The 19,222-nt window shown below is 42.4% G+C and overlaps 1 protein-coding gene and 1 pseudogene across 2 annotated transcripts in view; both read right to left on the bottom strand.

Moving 5' to 3' along the window:
• LOC124788138 overlaps positions 1-19,222 on the bottom strand; it is a 181,993-nt gene that overhangs the window by 7,500 nt on the left and 155,271 nt on the right. For both annotated transcript variants that reach the window (XM_047255280.1, XM_047255281.1), the window contains one exon: positions 12,629-12,834. In XM_047255280.1, the coding sequence (XP_047111236.1) occupies positions 12,629-12,834 (206 nt within the window). The remainder of the gene's footprint in view (positions 1-12,628; positions 12,835-19,222) is intronic.
• On the bottom strand, positions 7,617-7,734 carry LOC124790624 (annotated as a pseudogene).

The raw sequence follows: 19,222 nt of genomic DNA on the forward strand, positions 1-19,222 counted from the left end.
CTTTTTTATTTTCTTCCTTCCAATTGCGTATACAAAATATCGTTAAATATGTCGTACAAAACTACTGGGAAATAGTCGTTTTCGCCGTGTTCCTTGATTTCAGTAAGGCATTTGACACCGCGCCGCATTGCCGTTTAACGAAAAAAATACGAGCTTACGGAGCAGACCTGCGATTGGATTCAAGACTTTCTTGCAGATAGAACTCAACAAGTCGCTTTTAACGGAACTAAATCGACAGATGTAAAGGTAATATCCGGAGCAACGACAGGGAAGTCTGATAGGACTGTTGCTATTTACAGTATGTATATAAATGATCTAGTAGAAAGCGTCGGGTGCTCTTTAAGGCTATTCGCAGATGATGCAGTTGTCTATACCATAATAGCAACGCCAGATGATAGTAAGAATATGCAGAACGACCTGTGAGAATTTATGAATGGTGCAGGGTCTGGCAGTTGACCGTGAACGTAAATAAATGTAAGATATTTCGCATACATAGGAAAAGAAATCCACTGCTGTACAGCTACATAATTGATGGCAAACAGCTGGAGACAGCATCTGCCGCAAAATATCTAGGCGTAACTATCCAGAGCGGCCTTAAGTGGAATGACCATATCAAACAGACAGTGGGAAAAGCAGAAACCAGACTCAGATTAATAGGAAGAATCTTAAGGAAATGTGTTTCAGCCACGAAAGAAGTGGCTTATAAGGCGCTTGTTCGCCAGATTCTTGACTATTTTTCATTTTTCTGGGATCCCTATCAGGTAGGAGTGATAGAGGAGATAGAGAAGAGCCAACGAAGAGCGGCGCGTTTCGTCACGGGATCGTTTTGCTGGCGAGAGAGCGTTACGAAAATGTGAAACAAACTCCACTGGCAGACGTGACAAAAGAGGCGTTGTGCATCACGGAGAGATGCACTACAGAAATTTTGGGACAGCACTTTTCAGGAGTCGGATAACATATTACTTCCCCCCCAAATACATCTCGCGTATTGACCACGAGGAGAAAATTCGAGAAATTAGAGCGAATACAGAGGCTTACTTCCCACGCATTATTCGTGAATGGAACAGGGTTGGAGGGATCAGATAGTGGTACTGAAAGTACCCTCAGCCACACAACATTCGGTGGCTTGTGGAGTGTGATGTAGATGTATAACTTCATTAATAAATAACAACAAACTTTCTTTGAATGTGTATTACGTATGTTATAGAATATATTACAGAATCGCCTTACTCGCTATCACTTGCAGTGCTAGAATAGAATTTCGGACGGTATTTGTCGTAGATGTAATTGAAACAAAAATTCTTAGAGCACCGCAAACATTTCACGAAAGCTACGGTCTTGCAGGCACACGGATTTTTCAGAAGTGATACCGGAAAACACAGTTCGTTTGAACTTAAACGGATCGCGCTTTCTTCGATGAACTTCGTTACGAGCCATGAGTATTTGATCATTCCAGTGAAAACAGGTGCACTTATCTGATGCAGAATTACAGATGTATTTTTATGGAATGTCCCCTGAAAACGGTTTCTCTAATATTCTTTGGCAAGGCGGGAGCATTTTTAATTTTTGTCGTGAAAAATTTAATCTGCGTATAAAAGTAAACATCATGGGGTTGCCAAATACGTACCGCCTGCGTGGTAGCCGTGAACATAGCCGCTCCGGCTACGCTCGCTTGGTCGACACACGAACAATGTTACATTTATACGGAGTGGTTTTTTCCACCGTGTACAAACTCTTGGAATTGATCGATGAGAGGATACGGAACAAAAATGTTCTATTGAACTTATCTCCACAAATTCATGGTTTCCACGCTTTTGTTACAGAGATTGCGGTGTAGGTCGCCCTGTACCGTGCAGCCACAGTTACGGCGCGCATGGTTTCCTCCTAGAGGGTGGTACTGTTCCTCATACGTCACGCCCTAGCGCCCTCTCCTGCAATAGTAATTGGTAATTTTGAGTCCGATTAACTTCTCTTGCACTCACCTTGCAGTGGATGTGATACAGCGTTGTAGACAATGGTTCCATATTCGAATCGAGAGCTTGCCGGCATGGTGTTTACTTACGGAAAGGCAAATGGCAACGGGTGGCGGGCAGCAAGGTTGTTCAGGAGACCTGCCCCGCCGACAACACCCACAGCATTCAATGTTTGCAACAGTGTTTCACCGTTTGTCTGAGATAAGGTAGTTTCAGGAAGCGGGAAATCATGAAGGACGTACCCGAAATGTCCGGACACCAGGCTTGGAGGGAAATGTGATTAACACTGTGGAAGGCGATCGCCGTGTTAGTATCAGGCATTTTGCCCGCCAGTACATGGTGACCCAGACGACCGCGTGAAACATTCTCAAAGACAAATGTTAGTACCATTATCACTTACAGAGTGTGCATGGCTTACTAGCGACAGACTTTCAAATCGGGAACAATTTTGTCACTGGTTTCTTCACCAGGCAACTACGAATCTGGGATTTGTGTCATCCATACTACTCACAAATAAGGCCACCTTTACGCGGAGTGGTATCTTCAAACGCCACAAAAGTCATCAGTGGGACAGTATGCAGAGCCACCCCTGGTATGGTGACAGCGAATCATCAGCATCGGTGCAGGCGGAATGTGTGGACCGGGATAATTGGCGACCGCATTCTGGGAGCAGTCTTCTTTCATGTCGCCTAACAGGCCGGAACTATCGGCGTTTCTTGCGAGTGACTTTATTTCCCCTGCTGTAAGAAGTACCATTGATGATTATAAGGGTTATGTGGCTGCTACATGATGGTGGTCCAGCCCATTCCGCCATTAACGGCCGGGCGCATCTCAGTAGTGTCTTCCCTGGTCGATGGATCGGACGAGGGGACCCAACCGCATGGCCTACTCGTCCACCGGATCTCAACCCGTGCGATTTCTGGTTATGGGGCCATTCCAAAAGTATCGTGTATGCAGAACCTATTACAGATGTGGAGACACTGGAGCTGCGTATTCATGCTGCCTTTGACACTGTCAGGATTCTGCCTGGCCGATGTGAACGTGTGAGACAGAACATGCTGCGGCATTACACGCATGCGTTGAGGTACAGTAGAAACCATTTTCAACATACGTTGTACCTGTGGTTGCAAGGTATAGCGCGTATTAGACCGTAGTCTCTGTAACAATGTATCATTAAATAAATGGTCTCTACCATGGAAATCACGTATTTCAGGACATAAGTTCCTTACACCTTTTTTGTTCCGTATCCTCTCATCGATCAATCGCTAGAGTTGTCCATGGTGGAAAAAATCACCCTATAGAAGGTACGCATTAAAATTTAACATCGCCTTCCGGCAGGCCGTTGTGGCCGAGTTGTTCTAGGCGCTTCAGTCCGGTACCGCGCTGCTGCTACGGTCGCAGGTTCGAATTCTGGATCGGCCATGGATGTGTGTATTGTCCTTAGGTTAGTTAGGTTTAAGTAGTTCTATGTGTAGGGGACTGATGACCTAATATGTTAGGTCCTATACTGCTTAGAGCCATTTGAACCATCGACTTTCTCGGAAACTAGGGTCCGTCGCATGAAAAAAGCACCTTCCAGGTACTCACCACAGGACTATCCACAACATATCTGATACTCGTAATAATTCGTGATTAAGTGGTCTGATGGTATCCTCAGCAGTGAAAAATTTCTTATAAAACTTGTGCTATTTTCTCGGGACAAACCGATGGAAGACTTATACGACCTCAATTAAGGTCTCTGAAGGAAAGATTTTGGATGAAGGAAATCTTGACCCCATTATGTAGTCATGTACGGATACTATGAATGACTAAGTCCTCAACAAAACATCCAAGCCATGAACAACACTTTAGCAAATCGGTCTTCGAGATACACGTGAAGTTAATCTTAGTACAATACAAGGGACAGTCAAATGGAAACGAGGCTGAAGAGTTAAAGAAACTGGCACACCTCCCTAATATCGTGTAGGGCCCCGCGAGCACGCAGAAGTGCCGCAACACGACGTGGTACGTAGTCGACTAATGTCTGAAGTAGTACTTGAGGGAACTGACAACATGAATCCTGCAGGGCTGTCCATAAATCATAAGAGTACGGGGGGGGTGGAAATCTCTTCTGAACAGCGTGTTCCAAGGGATCCCAGATACGCTCAATAATGTTCATGCCTGCGGAGTTTGTGGACAGCTGAAGTGTTTAATCTCAGAAGAGTGTTCCTCGACCCATATTGTATCAATTCTGGACATGTGGGGTGTCGCATCGTCCTGCTGGAATTGTCCAAGTCCGTGGACATGAATGTATACAGGTGATCTGAGAGGATGCTTACGTACGTGTCACTTGTCAGAGTCGTATCTGGACGTATCAGGGGTCTCATATCATTCCAACTACACAACTGCACATGCCCCACCAGAGCCTCCACCAGCTTGAACAGTCCCCTGCTGACATGCAGGGTCCGTGGATTCATGAGGTTGTCTCCATACCCGTACACGTCCACGTCTATCCGCTCGATACAGTTTGAAATGGGATTCGTCCGAACAGGCAACATGTTCCAGTCATCAGTCGTCCAATGTCGGTGTCGACGGATCCTGGCGAGACATAAAGCTTTGTGTCGTGCAGTCATCAAAGGTGCACGAGTGGGCCTTCGGCTCCGAAAGCCGATATGGATGATGTTTCGTCGAATGGTTCGCCCGCTGACACTTGTTGGTGGCCAAGCATTTAAATCTGCAACGATTTGCGGATGGGTTGCACTTCTGTCACGTTGAACCGTTCTCTTCAGCCGTAGATGATCCCGTTCTTGCAGGATCTTTTTCCTGCCACAGCGATGTCGGAGATTTGATGTTTTACCCGATTCCTGATATTCACGGTGAACTCGTGAAATGGTCGTACGGGAAAATCCCCACTTCATCGCTACCTCGGAGATGCTGTGACCCATCGCTCGTGCCCCGACTATAACACCACGTTCAAACTCACTTAAATCTTGATAACCTGCCATTGTAGTAGCAGTAAACGATGTAACAACTGCGGCAGACACTTGTTGTCTTACATAGGCGTTGCCGACCCAGCGCCGTATTCTGCCTGTTTACATCTCTCTGTATTTGAATACCCATGTCTATAACAGTTTCTTTGGCGCCTCAGTGTAAAAAGCACGACGCGGAAGTTGGTAGCGCAGACTGGTATGTACAAAAGTGTCTTCTACTGGGAATCAGGAAGTAACATTTGAATCTTCACCGCCGAGCCGTTTGTCTGTTAGACGGACTCTAAATGGCGTCAAGAGTCGTTTGTGTGTCTGACTTCATTATAGAGAAAGATGAAAGAGGAACAGTGGGGTTTAGTGCACTTTCTGATTGCGAAGGAGTGAAGTGAAATTCATGCCCTAATATCTGCTGCGTATGGCAGACGGTATGACACGTGCGCGTGTGGTTGCGTGGAACAAACGATTTAGAGACGGTGGTGTGTCGCGAAAGACAGCAGTCGGCCAGGACAGGCCCATCTCGTCGTTATTCGTTGTGTCATTATGTTCGATTCCGTGGCAATGACATTGCCTCACGACCGTGATGTAATCCAGGACAGAAAGAAGCTCAGCCTTGGTCGTAATACCATCTGGCTTGTTTATTGCAGATCTAGATTTTAGATCTGCAATAAGAAAGACGAGTGATATTATAACCATTGCTAAACATTCTTTCTGTCCTCCTTCTGTCATTGCTGCGGAGGATGTTGCCGTCTGAAAACACCGTCGGCGGAAGGTGGAAGACATTCGGCTCATGATATCATAACAGAGCATCTGAAGTTCCGGAAAATCTGCGCACAGTCGGTTCCCCACAGCCTGGCGGAGGAGCAGAAGCTGAATAGAATAGTGACAGCACTGCAGCACCTGGAATGGTATCACGACGAAGAATGTCATTTGCTGTCCCCTATTGTCTTAGGAGATGAAACATGGTGTCATCCGTTTGAACCGGAGAACAAGCATAAGAGCCAACAATGCAAGAACGAATTCACTTCCACCGAAAAAGTCCAAATCCTTGCACGTCACCTCAGGGAAAGTCACGATGACCTTTTACTTTAAATTAAGAGCCCGCTTCTCATTGACCTTCTGGAACAATGGATAGCGGTACTGGACGAGTTCCTAAAACTGAAGACTACCATAAAATCCAAACGCCTAGGAATTTTGACGGACGGTATCATTCTGTTGTAGAGTAATGCCCGCCGCGTATTGCCAAGATTGTTTCGATTAAGCTACAGAAGTTTACTTGGAAGGGCTTACACATTCTCCATACAGTCCTGATTTCTCCCATGCGAATTCCATATTTTTGGTGTCCTGAAGAAAGACATTTGTGGCCGTCGATTTGCTTCTTGCACGCTTGGACACAATCATGTTTTCGTTGGCAACTGGAAACGTTTTCCATGAAGACACTGTCCGTCTTGTCTCATAGCAGAATACAATTATTAACAGTTATAGCTCTTACTTTTGAAATAACGAACAGGTTAATTACTTTTTTCCATCTGTCTCGTTTTCAGTTGACTGCCCCTTATACTTTCGCCATACAAGGATTTGTATCTGGTTCCTATGGTGCGACTGTTATTTGCACAGATGGACCCAAGAGCACATGTTAGGACAATAGAAGAAAGAAACGGTAGAAGATTTAAAACAGCAATGGGCAACACAGTCACGACGGTCGAACCAATCACAATCGTGGAAGCTATCCTTCTCTTCAGTATATTACCGAAAGAAAAAAATCGATCTGATTCCAAATCAACCACTGCCTTACCAAAGAACAGCGATGCCAGAAAAATCAGATATCCCGCAGCACACAGAATGATAGACGTATTGGGAGAAATTCATAACAGTAAACAAGTCAAAACGTGTTGGATCAAGTCTCACTGTAGGATAGAACGAAACGAAATTGCAGATAGTCCGGCCAAACAAGACGTGGTCAGATGTCAATGTAACTTTATACAAGTACACACCACAGCGGGTGTGTAAAAGATGAGAGTTGCAATTCTCTGCAATAGGTAGAAACACATCCTAAAATCAAGGCAAACGACTTTCTACAAAGATATAGATGATTGACAGTAAATAAATGGAATATAGAATAGGCAGAATCCTGAAATCAAGACGCTGAAATTATGCCAGTATATCAACATTAGCAGTAGTACCATGTCAAACAAAGAGCCGTTTGTATCCACTACAGCACGATTGATCTTCAAGCGTGCGTACTCCTGACAGCATGTACACAGCATTCATGCTGTTGAGTCACCGCTTTGTGAATGTAGAATCATGGAGGATGCGCACCACTTGTTCTTTGGATGCGGCAATCGAAGACAACAATCTGTAACACTGAGTCGTCGTCTGGCGGCGTTAAAAATGTTCCCTCCCAACATCTGTGCTGACGCCTCGGCAACAAGAGACTGCAGGATATATAAGGATGATAAACCGAACTACTCCCGAACAGGCCATGAAGCCCCAACGGTACGAAACGGCCGCCAGGTCATCCTCATATGCTCGGCCCATAGGCGTCACTGGATGCGGTATGGAGGGGCATGTGGTCAGCACACCGCTCTCCCGGCCGTATATCAGTTTCCGAGACCGGAGCTGCTACTTATCAATCAAGCAGCTCCTCAGTTTGCCTCACAACGGCTGAGTGCACCCCGCTTGCCAACAGCGCTCGGCAGACCGGATGGTCACCCATCCAAGTGCTAGCCCAGTCCGACAACGCTTAACTTCGGTAATCTGACGGGAACCGGTGTTACCACTGTGGCAAGGCCGTTGGCATACAAGGATGATGCGCAGAAATATTGAACACGTAACATTCATATTTGCGTTCACTGTCAAAATCAGATAGAAGAAACTTGTAAATATGAAATTGTCCGCTAATTTCACGAATTAATGGACTTAACTGTAACTGAGTCACCTAGGACCTATGCAGCACATACACTGCTTAACAAAAACAAGTCAAGCACAGAGAAGACATGGTCGAATGTCAGTGTAAGTTCTTATACATATGAACCATCGGCGGGTGTGCAGAAAATCAGAGTTGTAGTTCCCCATAACAGATAGAACGGCCACTGGATTGCATTAGTACTGTTCTTGTTTAGTGTTAGGAGGCTATTAATGTACATAAGGAGCGGAAAAGCGTCAGATGTTGAGTGATCACTATGAAGGTATGCACTAGTATGAGACAGCTTTATCAGCACCTCACAGAGTCCGAATGTGGCTTCATTGTCGGTCTCAGTTTGGCCGGGTAGTCAAATCATGCAATATGCAGATTCGTGGGGCCTTCGGATGTGACAGGGCTCGGTGCTGGACCGTACGGGAACGTCAGGATACGCATAATCGTAGTGGGGATTCCGGTCGACCACGTAGGATCAGCACAAGTGGGAATTGCCATATTGTGCACCAAGCATATGGTAACCCAGCACAGTTCTGCCTGCTATCCAAGAAGAAGTAATGGACACACTGAAACATTCTGTGTGCTCCCGCAGCAGCGGTCGGAGGTAAGATGGTTCAAATGGTTCAAATGGCTCTGAGCACTATGGGACTTAACTTCTGAGGTCATCAGTCCCATAGAACATAGAACTACTTAAACCGAACTAACCTAAGGACATCACACACATCCATGCCCGTAGCGGTCGCGGGTTCCAGGCTATAGCGCCTAGAACCGCTCGGCCACCCCGGCGGGCGGAGGTAAGATTCACCCAGACCAGGGAATTACCATCCATTACGTAGGCTACCGTTAACACAACTACTGCGTCAGTAGTGGTGCAATGACCGGGGAGCATGGACTACTGATGAATGAAGTAACATTGTGCTCAGTCATTAATCGTAGTCCTGCAGTACAGCGAATGATCATTGCTGGCGAGTAGATCTAGGGAGAGGTCCCATTCTTACAGCGTTTTGGAGAAGCACGGCGATGTTATTCCTGGTGTCGTGGTATGGGGAGCCATCGTTTGTGATTTCGTACAGTGGCTGGTAGTAATTGGTGGAGCTCTGACGACATAATTGTATTTTATAGACATCCTATATCATCACAACAAGTTACCTCTCGTGAGACAGTATCGTGGTTTCATCTTTCAACAGGACAACGCTCGTCCACCCATGGCACGTGTCTCTGTGAACTCTCTGCGTTGTAACATACTCTCGTGTCCAGGGAGATCCCCAGAACTGTCCCTGATGACCATGTGTTGGACGTAAACTCCGCCCCAGCGCCAATATCCAGGATATCAAGGACTAGTTACAACAGCTGTGGGAGATCTCGCCTCAAGACAGGATACAATGACCTTGTGACATCCTCCTCGGCCGATTCCAGGCGAGAGGGGGTGCAACGCTATACTGATACGAGGGCCAATACCGCCAAGTTCATTGCAAATTTGACTCGATTTTGTAATCACTGAAGTGACATCATATACTCTCCCAACCGGTGAAGTTTCATTTCGTTTCCTCATCTCCTTCTGGATGCTTTACTATAATTTGTCACGCAGTGTAGACTGGCAATATTTCTACCAGTACTGTAAATCTGTTAGTTATCTAGTTATGAGATTGGTACTTTAAATTTTTTTCTCTTCTTGTTTTCTTTCATTTTTCTTCCTGTCTTTTAAATGGCCTGACCCAGTACCCTGTCCAATTATGGTGCTTCGTTCTAACTACTTACATCTCTCCATTTACTTACACATAAATGTTGTAGCCAACTTATGCAAACCAGCTAAAGATTAAAAATTGTATGTAAATGGTTCTATGGCTACAGATCTAAGCGCCAGTAAAAATTTTTAAAAAAGAACCACCAGGCACCGATGATGAGCGTCAAGCCTTGTCAGTGGCTCGATGTCAAACCCTACAGCAGTCTCTGCTGGTAGTAAACTCAGATACAGCTCAAACATTTCCTGGGCAAACACTGCAAAGGGAACTGCATTCAATGGACATTTCGAGTCAGGTAATCACACTGACACGTAAAGCTGCACTCCTTCAGTGGGTTAACAAGTCAGAAGCAGGACTTCTGACAGCGGCTGACTCTGGGTGTGTAGTGTGGTCGGACCAGTCGCCACTTTGCCTCTCCCCAAATGATACAAGGCGTCAACTGTACCGACGGTGTACTGTGGTGTTTAACCCACATGAGTGTGTAAGGTTTAGTTACGGTCGAACATGCCTTACATATGACTATTCACTCAGGTACCGTGGACGTGAGCCAGGATGTTTACTTCAACATACAAGGTGATCAAGTGCTGCCCTTGCTTCTACATCTTCATGCTGGGTATGTTGTAGACACTGCCGTCTTCCAAGATGACAACAACGGTGCGCTGTAGTACGTTCCGGGTCTGACGAACAGTCAGGCACACTGTCGCACCTCCACTGGCTTCTTAAATTAGCCGATCTTAATCCCTTAAAAATATTCCAGACCATTTGTAACATTAGGTGAGACACAGCCAGCGACATGTTCGCCATGTAGCAGTTCTACGGCAGTGGTTTCCAACCTGGTGGTAGTTACCCCGTGAGGGATAAAATGAAATTTTCTGAGTCGTAAAAACAAAAGTGTTCGACTGTCGTTCGATTATGAAACTAAACTATTTTTAGAAGATCATTACTATTATTATTATAAATTAAACATACACAACACCGGTGTAATATTTTACAATATTTATTATTTGTTACATGAACCTGTTTTGGGTTTGTACTCCATCATCAGATACAAAGATAAGAAAGTGGTGCAGTGAAATTTTGTTAGTTCAAAGACTTTAAACAAGTGCATCTACAGAGTATCTCCATTTCCAGAGACGAAAATTTTAATCTTAGATTTACGATTTTTCATCTCTGGAAATGGATATACACTGTAGATGCACTAGTTGAAAACCTTTCATTCAACAAAATTTTACTTCAACACCGCTGGTGAATCCGTAGCTGGTGAATCAGTAACAGCCGAAAACTGGTTTGTGTAAGAAATAATCAGTGTTGTGTGTCTTTCATTTATATTGAAAAAAATAGTCTACGAATAACCGACGGAACAGTCAATCAAAGCATTACTATTATCACTATTTCGTAAAATTATAATACTGATTACGTAAATCACCAGCAATTACTTTGTTTTGAAGTACTAGCGTTAAGCGTGATACAAGGTGGTAGAGATAACAGATTGTGATTTTATAGGCATCTTCCTCATATAGTTCACCCACCAGACACACACTTTAAATTTTGTAACATGCATATATGACACCAAAACTGGGACATATACATCACATATGTTTAAATTTTTCATAAAATGCATTCAGCGTGTTGTATGTAGTTACCGCAATGGAACACCAATTGCTTCATTATTCACTTCGCAACAGCTAAACGAACCAATTGACAGCACAACACAACAAACTACATAGAGTGGTCACAAACAGTCTGAAAATCTTGAAAGGGTTTAAGGGTTTTGCAGGTCAGGTTGTGCTGAAAAGTAAAGCTTAAGAAAAAAAAATCTATACGTTACGCCGTTTCCGAGTTATTTAGCACTGAAGTTAGCCATCAGCCTGTTGCGCACGCAAATTCAAGCGGCCCGGCAGAGATAATGTCGCCAAACGTGTTCTCCGTTTGAGTTCCTAAAACTGAAGAAGAGAGCAACGCAAATTGTACATCGAGCGGTATTAAGGATAGCCCCGAGCCAAAGGCTGAGCAGTCTCTTGAGCTGTCATATACGCTACGAGAACAATTGGCACTAATTGTATCTGGCATGCTGCTTGAATTTGCGAGCACAGCGACCTGACTGGCTAATTTCAGTCCTAACTAATTCGGAAACGGCGCAATGTATCGAACTTCCAAGAAAAAATTATTTCTGAGCACAACCTCCTCTTGCAAGGTTTTCAGACTGTATCAGACTACCCTGTACGATGACCACTACTGCACTGCCATAGCGCCTACACATTATTATTATCATTATTATTATTAGTGACGCAAAGCACTGACAGTCTAAGATCTTCCAATTACCGCCAGTTCAGAAGTAAGGCTTCCAGTAACCAAGTGATTTACAAACAGTAAGTATAGTGCTCACATTTTATCTTGGTTGATTTTAAATGCGGCTGCACTCTGTGAGTGAATCAAGTGTCGCTGGAGAGAGAATTGGTGAAGAGTAGCATGTTTTGCAACTACTGCAGATACATTTCTTTTCTGAAGAGCTGTAGGTAGCATTCGCGATGGACTAAGAATTGCTTCATAGTTCTATAAATAAACGCTGTTAGAAATAAGCAGCACCAATTGTTTCGTTGACTCATTAATTAATGATTTTTTAAAAAAGCTTCAAAAACTGAATATCACTTATCTTTCGTCATTTTAAAAGTATAGGGAATCAAAATAAAATTCTTTTCCATTTTAAAGCTTAGTTTGGTAGTGTTGGGGGGGGGGGGGGGTACTAGTTAATATCTGATTCACTGAGGGGTAATGGTATAAGTAATGTTAAGAATTACTGCTCTTCGAGATCTAATCATTGATGAGTAGCTTCAACTGTGTATATCATACCTGAAGAAAATTGTCGACTCTCGTCGTCGCCGAACTGAGCTCATTATCAAGACTGGAGTCGCTGTTGCACTGTATTAGCATGATGTCACATGGGGGTGGTCAACGTTTTGGCCGGGTTGGTGTGCTGATTTTAAGCGTTATTGACCCCTTTTTTATCTAGCCTAGTGGGAGGAAGGTAGTTACCTTATCGGCACGCTCCTGCAGCGCCTTCCGGATGCTGGTGGCGACCCTCTCGCGGTAGTGTATCAGCGCAAACTCGCCGACCACGGAGAAGACGGTGAGGAAGCAGAGGATGATGTACCAGTCCAGCGCAGTCGCGTACGACACGGGTGGCATCTGGGCGCGCGCTCCCATGCCCATCGTCGTCAGCGACAGCACTGACGTCACGCCTGCAGGGCATAACGTGACAGCAGCAGTGTGTGCATGCTTCTCGTAAACTGGGCGACCATTGCTTGTGACCTCCAGCCTTAAATTACTGAGACTGCTCATAACAATTTAAGGGGTGTTTATAAATTAGTTATACAAAAGTAACCTTTAATTGTTATATTTATAGTTGCAATATGAGAAATGTCTCACCTGTAATCAGTCTTCTGCCAAATCCTATGAAGAAAATCTATGACTGCTAGCAACTGCTTGTGTTATCCGTTCGACATTTCCCGGAAGCAAAGGAATGAAAACTCTGTCTTTAACGTAACCACATGCACCCAAGTGCATTGAGATTTAAATCATGTGATTGCGGTGGCCAGGATATTCTTCCATCACGTCCAATCCAAGTCGGAACATTCCTACGGAAATACGCGATAACTCCACGCTGATAATGTGGTGATGTGCCATCTTGCTGAAAACCAAATTCTGTGCCCGTATCCTGTTGTAATTGTAATACTAGGCATATTCAGTTCTAAGCTGACAAGTCGTCGATTTTACCTGGACTACAAGTGTAAGACTGCTGAACTTGTTCCATTGTTGCGTCAGAGACTGCTTTCCGACATTGATCTGGCATCCTATGTGATACACAGCCAGTTTTGTTGATATGTTTGTACCAGTTAATAACAGTTTGTTTCTGGTGGCTCGTGGTATTTAGTCCTGAACTGTCTCTGAACTGTGGTAGCGGATTTCGATTCATGAAACCATGAACAAGCTCTGCACCGTTATACGACTCGATTATGACTGTAGGAATAACTTAATCGCGTATGCCGTCTAGTGAGGACGTCAGGAACTAACAGTGCTAGGCAGGAACAAAACTTGAAGACATACAGCATTAAGTGGTCTATCAAACATTTCTGTAAGTTATTTGCCCTTTTCACAATTAAAGGTTCCCTTTACATAACTAATTTATAAACATCCAGTATAATGTTTCTGTTAGTTCTATAGATACACACAGTCTTCGTTTCATAGCACCTTAGTGAGGAGATCCACAAGAAAGAATGTAGAGAATCTTAAAAAAACATTTTTTTAAAAAAGCTGATATTCCTTCTAATATCGGAAGTGAAATGGCCTTCAAGGATATGGTACAAATAAAATATCTGAAACATACTTTTATTTAAATGTTAACACTAAACATGTATCAAACATGTAAATTTCATTTTTATTTCGCCATGTCTGACAATATTCGCATTCCAAATGGAGATTATTTGGGTGTTTCGGAATACCAGTGGTATGTTCCTTCCAACAGAACTTGTTATCAAGTTATAATAGCAAAATTTAACGCTGTCAACTTCTTCCATTCTCTTGTCACGATATTTGACGTATATGCTCGGTGCAAACGTCTTACCAAGTCTCAGCTCCATACAGTGTGCTTTCTTGAGTTCAGAGACAAAGTGATGGCTATTTTCTACAGCTACATATCATTTGATATTCATTGCAATATTTGTTTCATCTTTAAACGAAACAACCTTATCATCTGCTAATGTTATCTGTTGGAAGGTCATTAACACATATACGAAGAAGCAAGGGCCCTAAGAAAGACGTAGCAGGACACCATTTATAATTTGTTTCCAGCTGGAAGATGGCTGATAGCTTAATACAGGGTGTCCTGTTATTGACACCCCTTTGTTTCCTGTCAGAGAGATACTGTTTGAACCATTTGGCAACATTTCCTGCTACACCATAGAATTCTAATTTATTTAAAACGATATTGTGATTTGCACAGTCAGATGCCTTTGACAGATCACAGAACACATCCTTAGTCTGTAATTTATTGTCTAATTTTACTCAGAGTATGTAGAAATTAAAATCCGCACTGTGACGCTGACAATGTATTATTTTAAGTCCAATGCTGAGAAGTCGCTTATACATTACCTGTTCTAAAATTTTTCAGAGTGCTGTCAAAAGTGAACTTGCGTGAATGCATGATGATGTTTCCTTATTGCATTTCTTATGCACAGGCTTAACATCAGCATACTTTACGTAATTGGGAAACGTTCCAGCGATGAATGACTTGTTACACAAATAACTTAATACTTTCCTAAACTCAGAAGTATATTTTTATTTAACATTGTTGACATTATATCATTACCACTATTTTCTATTGTTTTTGATGGTTTCATGAGTTTTTCTGTTGTAGTGAGAGTAACATTCATGTTAAGACGTTACTTGTGGTGCTTCGTCTCAGGTATTTCATGACTCCACTTGCTGTGCCCAAGAACAGAAACAAGATGATGTTAAAAAAATTGCAACACGGCACGCATATGTTATCATTGTATCATTTACTATTAAAACAATGTTCTCCCCCTAATCTCTGGCTTTCCCAGTGTTCTCCCACACTACATCCCACAATGACTTTATTTTACTGCTTGATGTAGTAATTATTTCCTTCTAGATACGTGTTATTTCTTGAACATTTTACAGTTTACATTGAACTGAACTAGAAAATCAAGATAAGAGATGTTTCTAAATGGTAGATACAGTCTCCTGTTGTCCTACAAGATTACTACATTCTTTTAGTAACACATGGCACTTTGGAGAATTTGATCTAATCTTAATTACTCTTTGGAGACAATGATTTTCAAATAAGGTGTTGCTCTTTCCACTGTCATGAGGACTGAAAACGTCAGTCCGATGCACCTCTTTCAGTAATTTACAAAAACATTCAATTTTTTGCTCATTGACTATTCTCCTTACTTCTTATTTAGTAGATTTTCTTTCATGATAAGTATTGAAATTTATCATAAGAAAAAGCATGTCATGGCCTGCAATATAACTCTGTTCATTAGTTGTTGTTTCGGAACAATTAACTACTCTAGTTCGAAGGTTTACAGTAGGAATTATGTTAAATGATAATATTAGTGACTGCAGTAAATTTTTACTGGTAGAGTATTTACGGAATCAGTATTAAAACTACCAGTAACCTCTGTTTCTTTTGCTTTTAGTGATAAATAGGCCAGCAGGGCCTCCAGGAAGTTTATAAACAGATTAAAACTTCCAGAGGTGCTCACTATAAACTTCCAACCATATAGGATTTGTTCTGAAATTCTACTTCTGTCGCACATGCTTCCAGATGTTAACGTAAGCAACGTTTATCATTTTCTACGTTGTTAAATGTTGACCATTCCTGACTAATGTGGTGACTTCTCTTTTCTCCATTTCTGGTATACAGAAATCATACCGCGAAACTATATCAGCGGTCACATGATATTCAGAGATGCAAGTTATATCAACTGCGCTTAAGACCTTCATTCATTGATGCAAAGAAGAGTTTCATTAATTTGACGCAACAGTATAGTAATCTGATGCAATAAATGTGGCTAACGCATTAGACTGACCGAAATGTAGCTCTGTCGAAGAATAATCTCTGAGTATTTTTTTTTTAACAAACGGTAGTTTGCAAGGATGCAGCATGCTAAAATTATGACGTTTAAGTACTTCCTCAGTCTGAATGTTTCCTCTCATACAGCTTTGTTTCTTTCTGCACAATCTCCTCTACAAAACGTGCTGCTCTGACATTTGCAACTAGTATTTTATCGATCCATTTAGTAGACCCACAAAGATAAAAGTCTATTGGGTTCATTTTACCGGTTTCAACAGTTTATACTATCGTCTTCAAAACTGAAATATGCTCAGGCCGTTGGTAACCCAATGTCAAAATAAGAATTGAACAGTAGTGTGTCCTATAAAGGATTAGCAAAAAATACGTATATAACGCAAGTATGTTAGAAACAAATGTGTAAAGATTGAACACCAGAAGCAAAACAAGTTTGTTAAAACAGATGTAAAACAGTTAAGCTTAAGAGCCACAACGTACCTTTGCAACAGCATCAATAAAACATAGTGAGATGTCTAAAAATATATGATAGTGAGATGAGTAGGAAACATTTAACTGACAAATTTCACATCGTACATAGCACGTTCGAGAAAAGTCACCCACCAAACTGATGAAATGAAGGGCACTGAAACACGGCTATATACAAAGTGAGAGCGTTAGTGTACGTACTGACTGTAATAAATCCTGCGACAGTTGAAGCGCAAGTATTCATTAGACCTTATTAAACCATATAAAATGATTCATAAAAGACAATAAACCATCGACCAAGTGTTAAGCAAACAGAGATATAAAAGTAACATCGTTCCTTTGTAAAGGGATATACGAAGGCAGGTAAACCACTCATGTTCTGTTATCACTGCATGGTGGCGCTATGGGCCACTGGAAGAGCGGCGATACGTTGAACTGTTCAGTGCTCTGGAGACGAGTCCGGCTGTCTGACGCGCGTCAAGAGGATACGTAGTCATGTAAGTGAACTGCAGTCGGGCTTCGATAGCAGGAAGTGGACATTGGCGAGTCGAAGGCGTGCGAAGGCCCCTAGAGGGTGTTCAGAAGTTGACAAAATCGTTTAGTAGATCTCGCACATCTGTGTCACATTACTTAAACCACGTAACACAGAAATAAGCAATGTATTTCAAAATGGGTGAAGAATCAGTGCAAAAGACATTCAGCTAGTGACTTACGTTACGTTATTGATTAATTCTGTTTCTAATTTATCATAGATTCCGAAATAATATTATTTCCAATCTTAGCATAGAATCCGGATTGATAACAACGAAATATTGTTTCTATAGTGTTGGTACAATTTTAATGCTATTGTAAAAGTACTGTCAACTTCATCTGTGGCTTACTTTTTTATATGCAGCTTACTAAAGTAGTCATGTTGGGTGTGTTTCGTTGGAAAGGACGAATTGAGATACCTTACCTCATCTTTTCTTTTTTTTTTTTTTTTTTTTTTTTGACGGTTTCTCACCAACGCAAATTCATCGTAGGGTGGTGAGAGTTTATAAGGAGTCTGCTTCCTATTTTGAACACTTAGGAAGTAGATGATTAAATTCAAAAATGCCTTACTTTAAAATGATCCGCGTGAAGAGCGTCCCAAACTGCAAACGCAGATGAAATAATTGAGAAAGTGCACCATACTGAATTGGACGACCAGCTACTGAAGTCATACGAAGTAGCTTTCACCACAGGAATATCAGAAGAAAGAGTACAGCACATTTGGCGTTAGAAATTAACTATAAGAAAGCTTCGTGCGATATCGATGTTGCTTTTGTTAAATCGTGGCCACATGCAAATGCGGAATCTAATTCCTCTACACTGTTCGTTGCTGATTTTTACACCTATTTGTTACTGTGGATCACACGTGAGTCCGCCCGCTCACGACAGAAATAAAATAGCGACCAAGGCAATGCCTAGAAGCTGACGACCCGGCGCCAAGAAAGGTGGTAGTCTGTTACAACTGCCGGTGAAGGTATGCCCAATGTTTTAATTTTTAAAGGTGAAGACAGTACCTCGGGATTACTGAAAAATATCCACTGAACCAACTAGGCGACGAAAAGGCCCGGTTGCTTTTCTACGACGATTCACTTCGTCATAAAGTTGTTTTAGGCATGCCAGAAAGAGGATTTTAAGAAAGAAATGTTCAAACCTATACCATATCAGATCTGATCCCCTGTAACTTTCAGTAAATCGACACATCTAAAGGATTTCGTGGTTGGAACACATTTTGAGGTTATGGTAACCATAGAGCGGTATTTCACAAACATTTCGAAATCATACTTCAAGTATGGAAGCTACTACTTGGAAAAAGTGCAGTGATATAAAGAGGAACTGCATGGAAGACCATATCTGCTTTTGGCAAAAAAAAGGAGCTTTTAGGACTTGCTCAGTATTTTTTTTTAGTACTACCATTGGACTGCGCCATTATTTAATGAACTGCAGAACGGATTACAGAAACACAACAGAAAGCGGAGGAAACAACCAAATAGTTGCCTGTAGAGCAGAGTGTTTAGCGTACGACATAATGCTGTGTTGGGCGTTGCAAGGGAACGAATATCAGGGAGGCAGGCTGCGATCTCTGCATACGCTCCAGCCCGTTCTTCAGACATCAGAAATCAGTTGACATTTCAGTTTTAGTGGAGAAAAGACTGGTCGGGATAGTAGAGGCCTTGGAAAGACGTCAAAGAGTACCATTGCCTCATTTAACACTTCAGCTGCTGTTCAGTACCGTTTACTCTCACTGAAATGTGCGCAAACTAAAACCAAGTAACGGAAGCACAAGAACACCACCACCAGTGTGTCTATGACAGAAAGTACCTTCGTAATACTGTGTGCTCTTGCACTGTCATGCATTAAACGACAGTAGATGTTTTCTTCAGTTGTTAGTTCTTTGTAGAAAGATTGGCATATATTTTTCATATGCCTATTAAAATGGTGCTTTGGAGGAAATAGATTGGTCCAATAACTCACAAATACTAATCGATCACAAATCTCTTGTTTTCAAATCGTAAAATGGT

Source organism: Schistocerca piceifrons, chromosome 3 (genome assembly GCF_021461385.2).
Source record: "Schistocerca piceifrons isolate TAMUIC-IGC-003096 chromosome 3, iqSchPice1.1, whole genome shotgun sequence".
Taxonomy (NCBI): Eukaryota; Metazoa; Arthropoda; class Insecta; order Orthoptera; family Acrididae; genus Schistocerca; species Schistocerca piceifrons.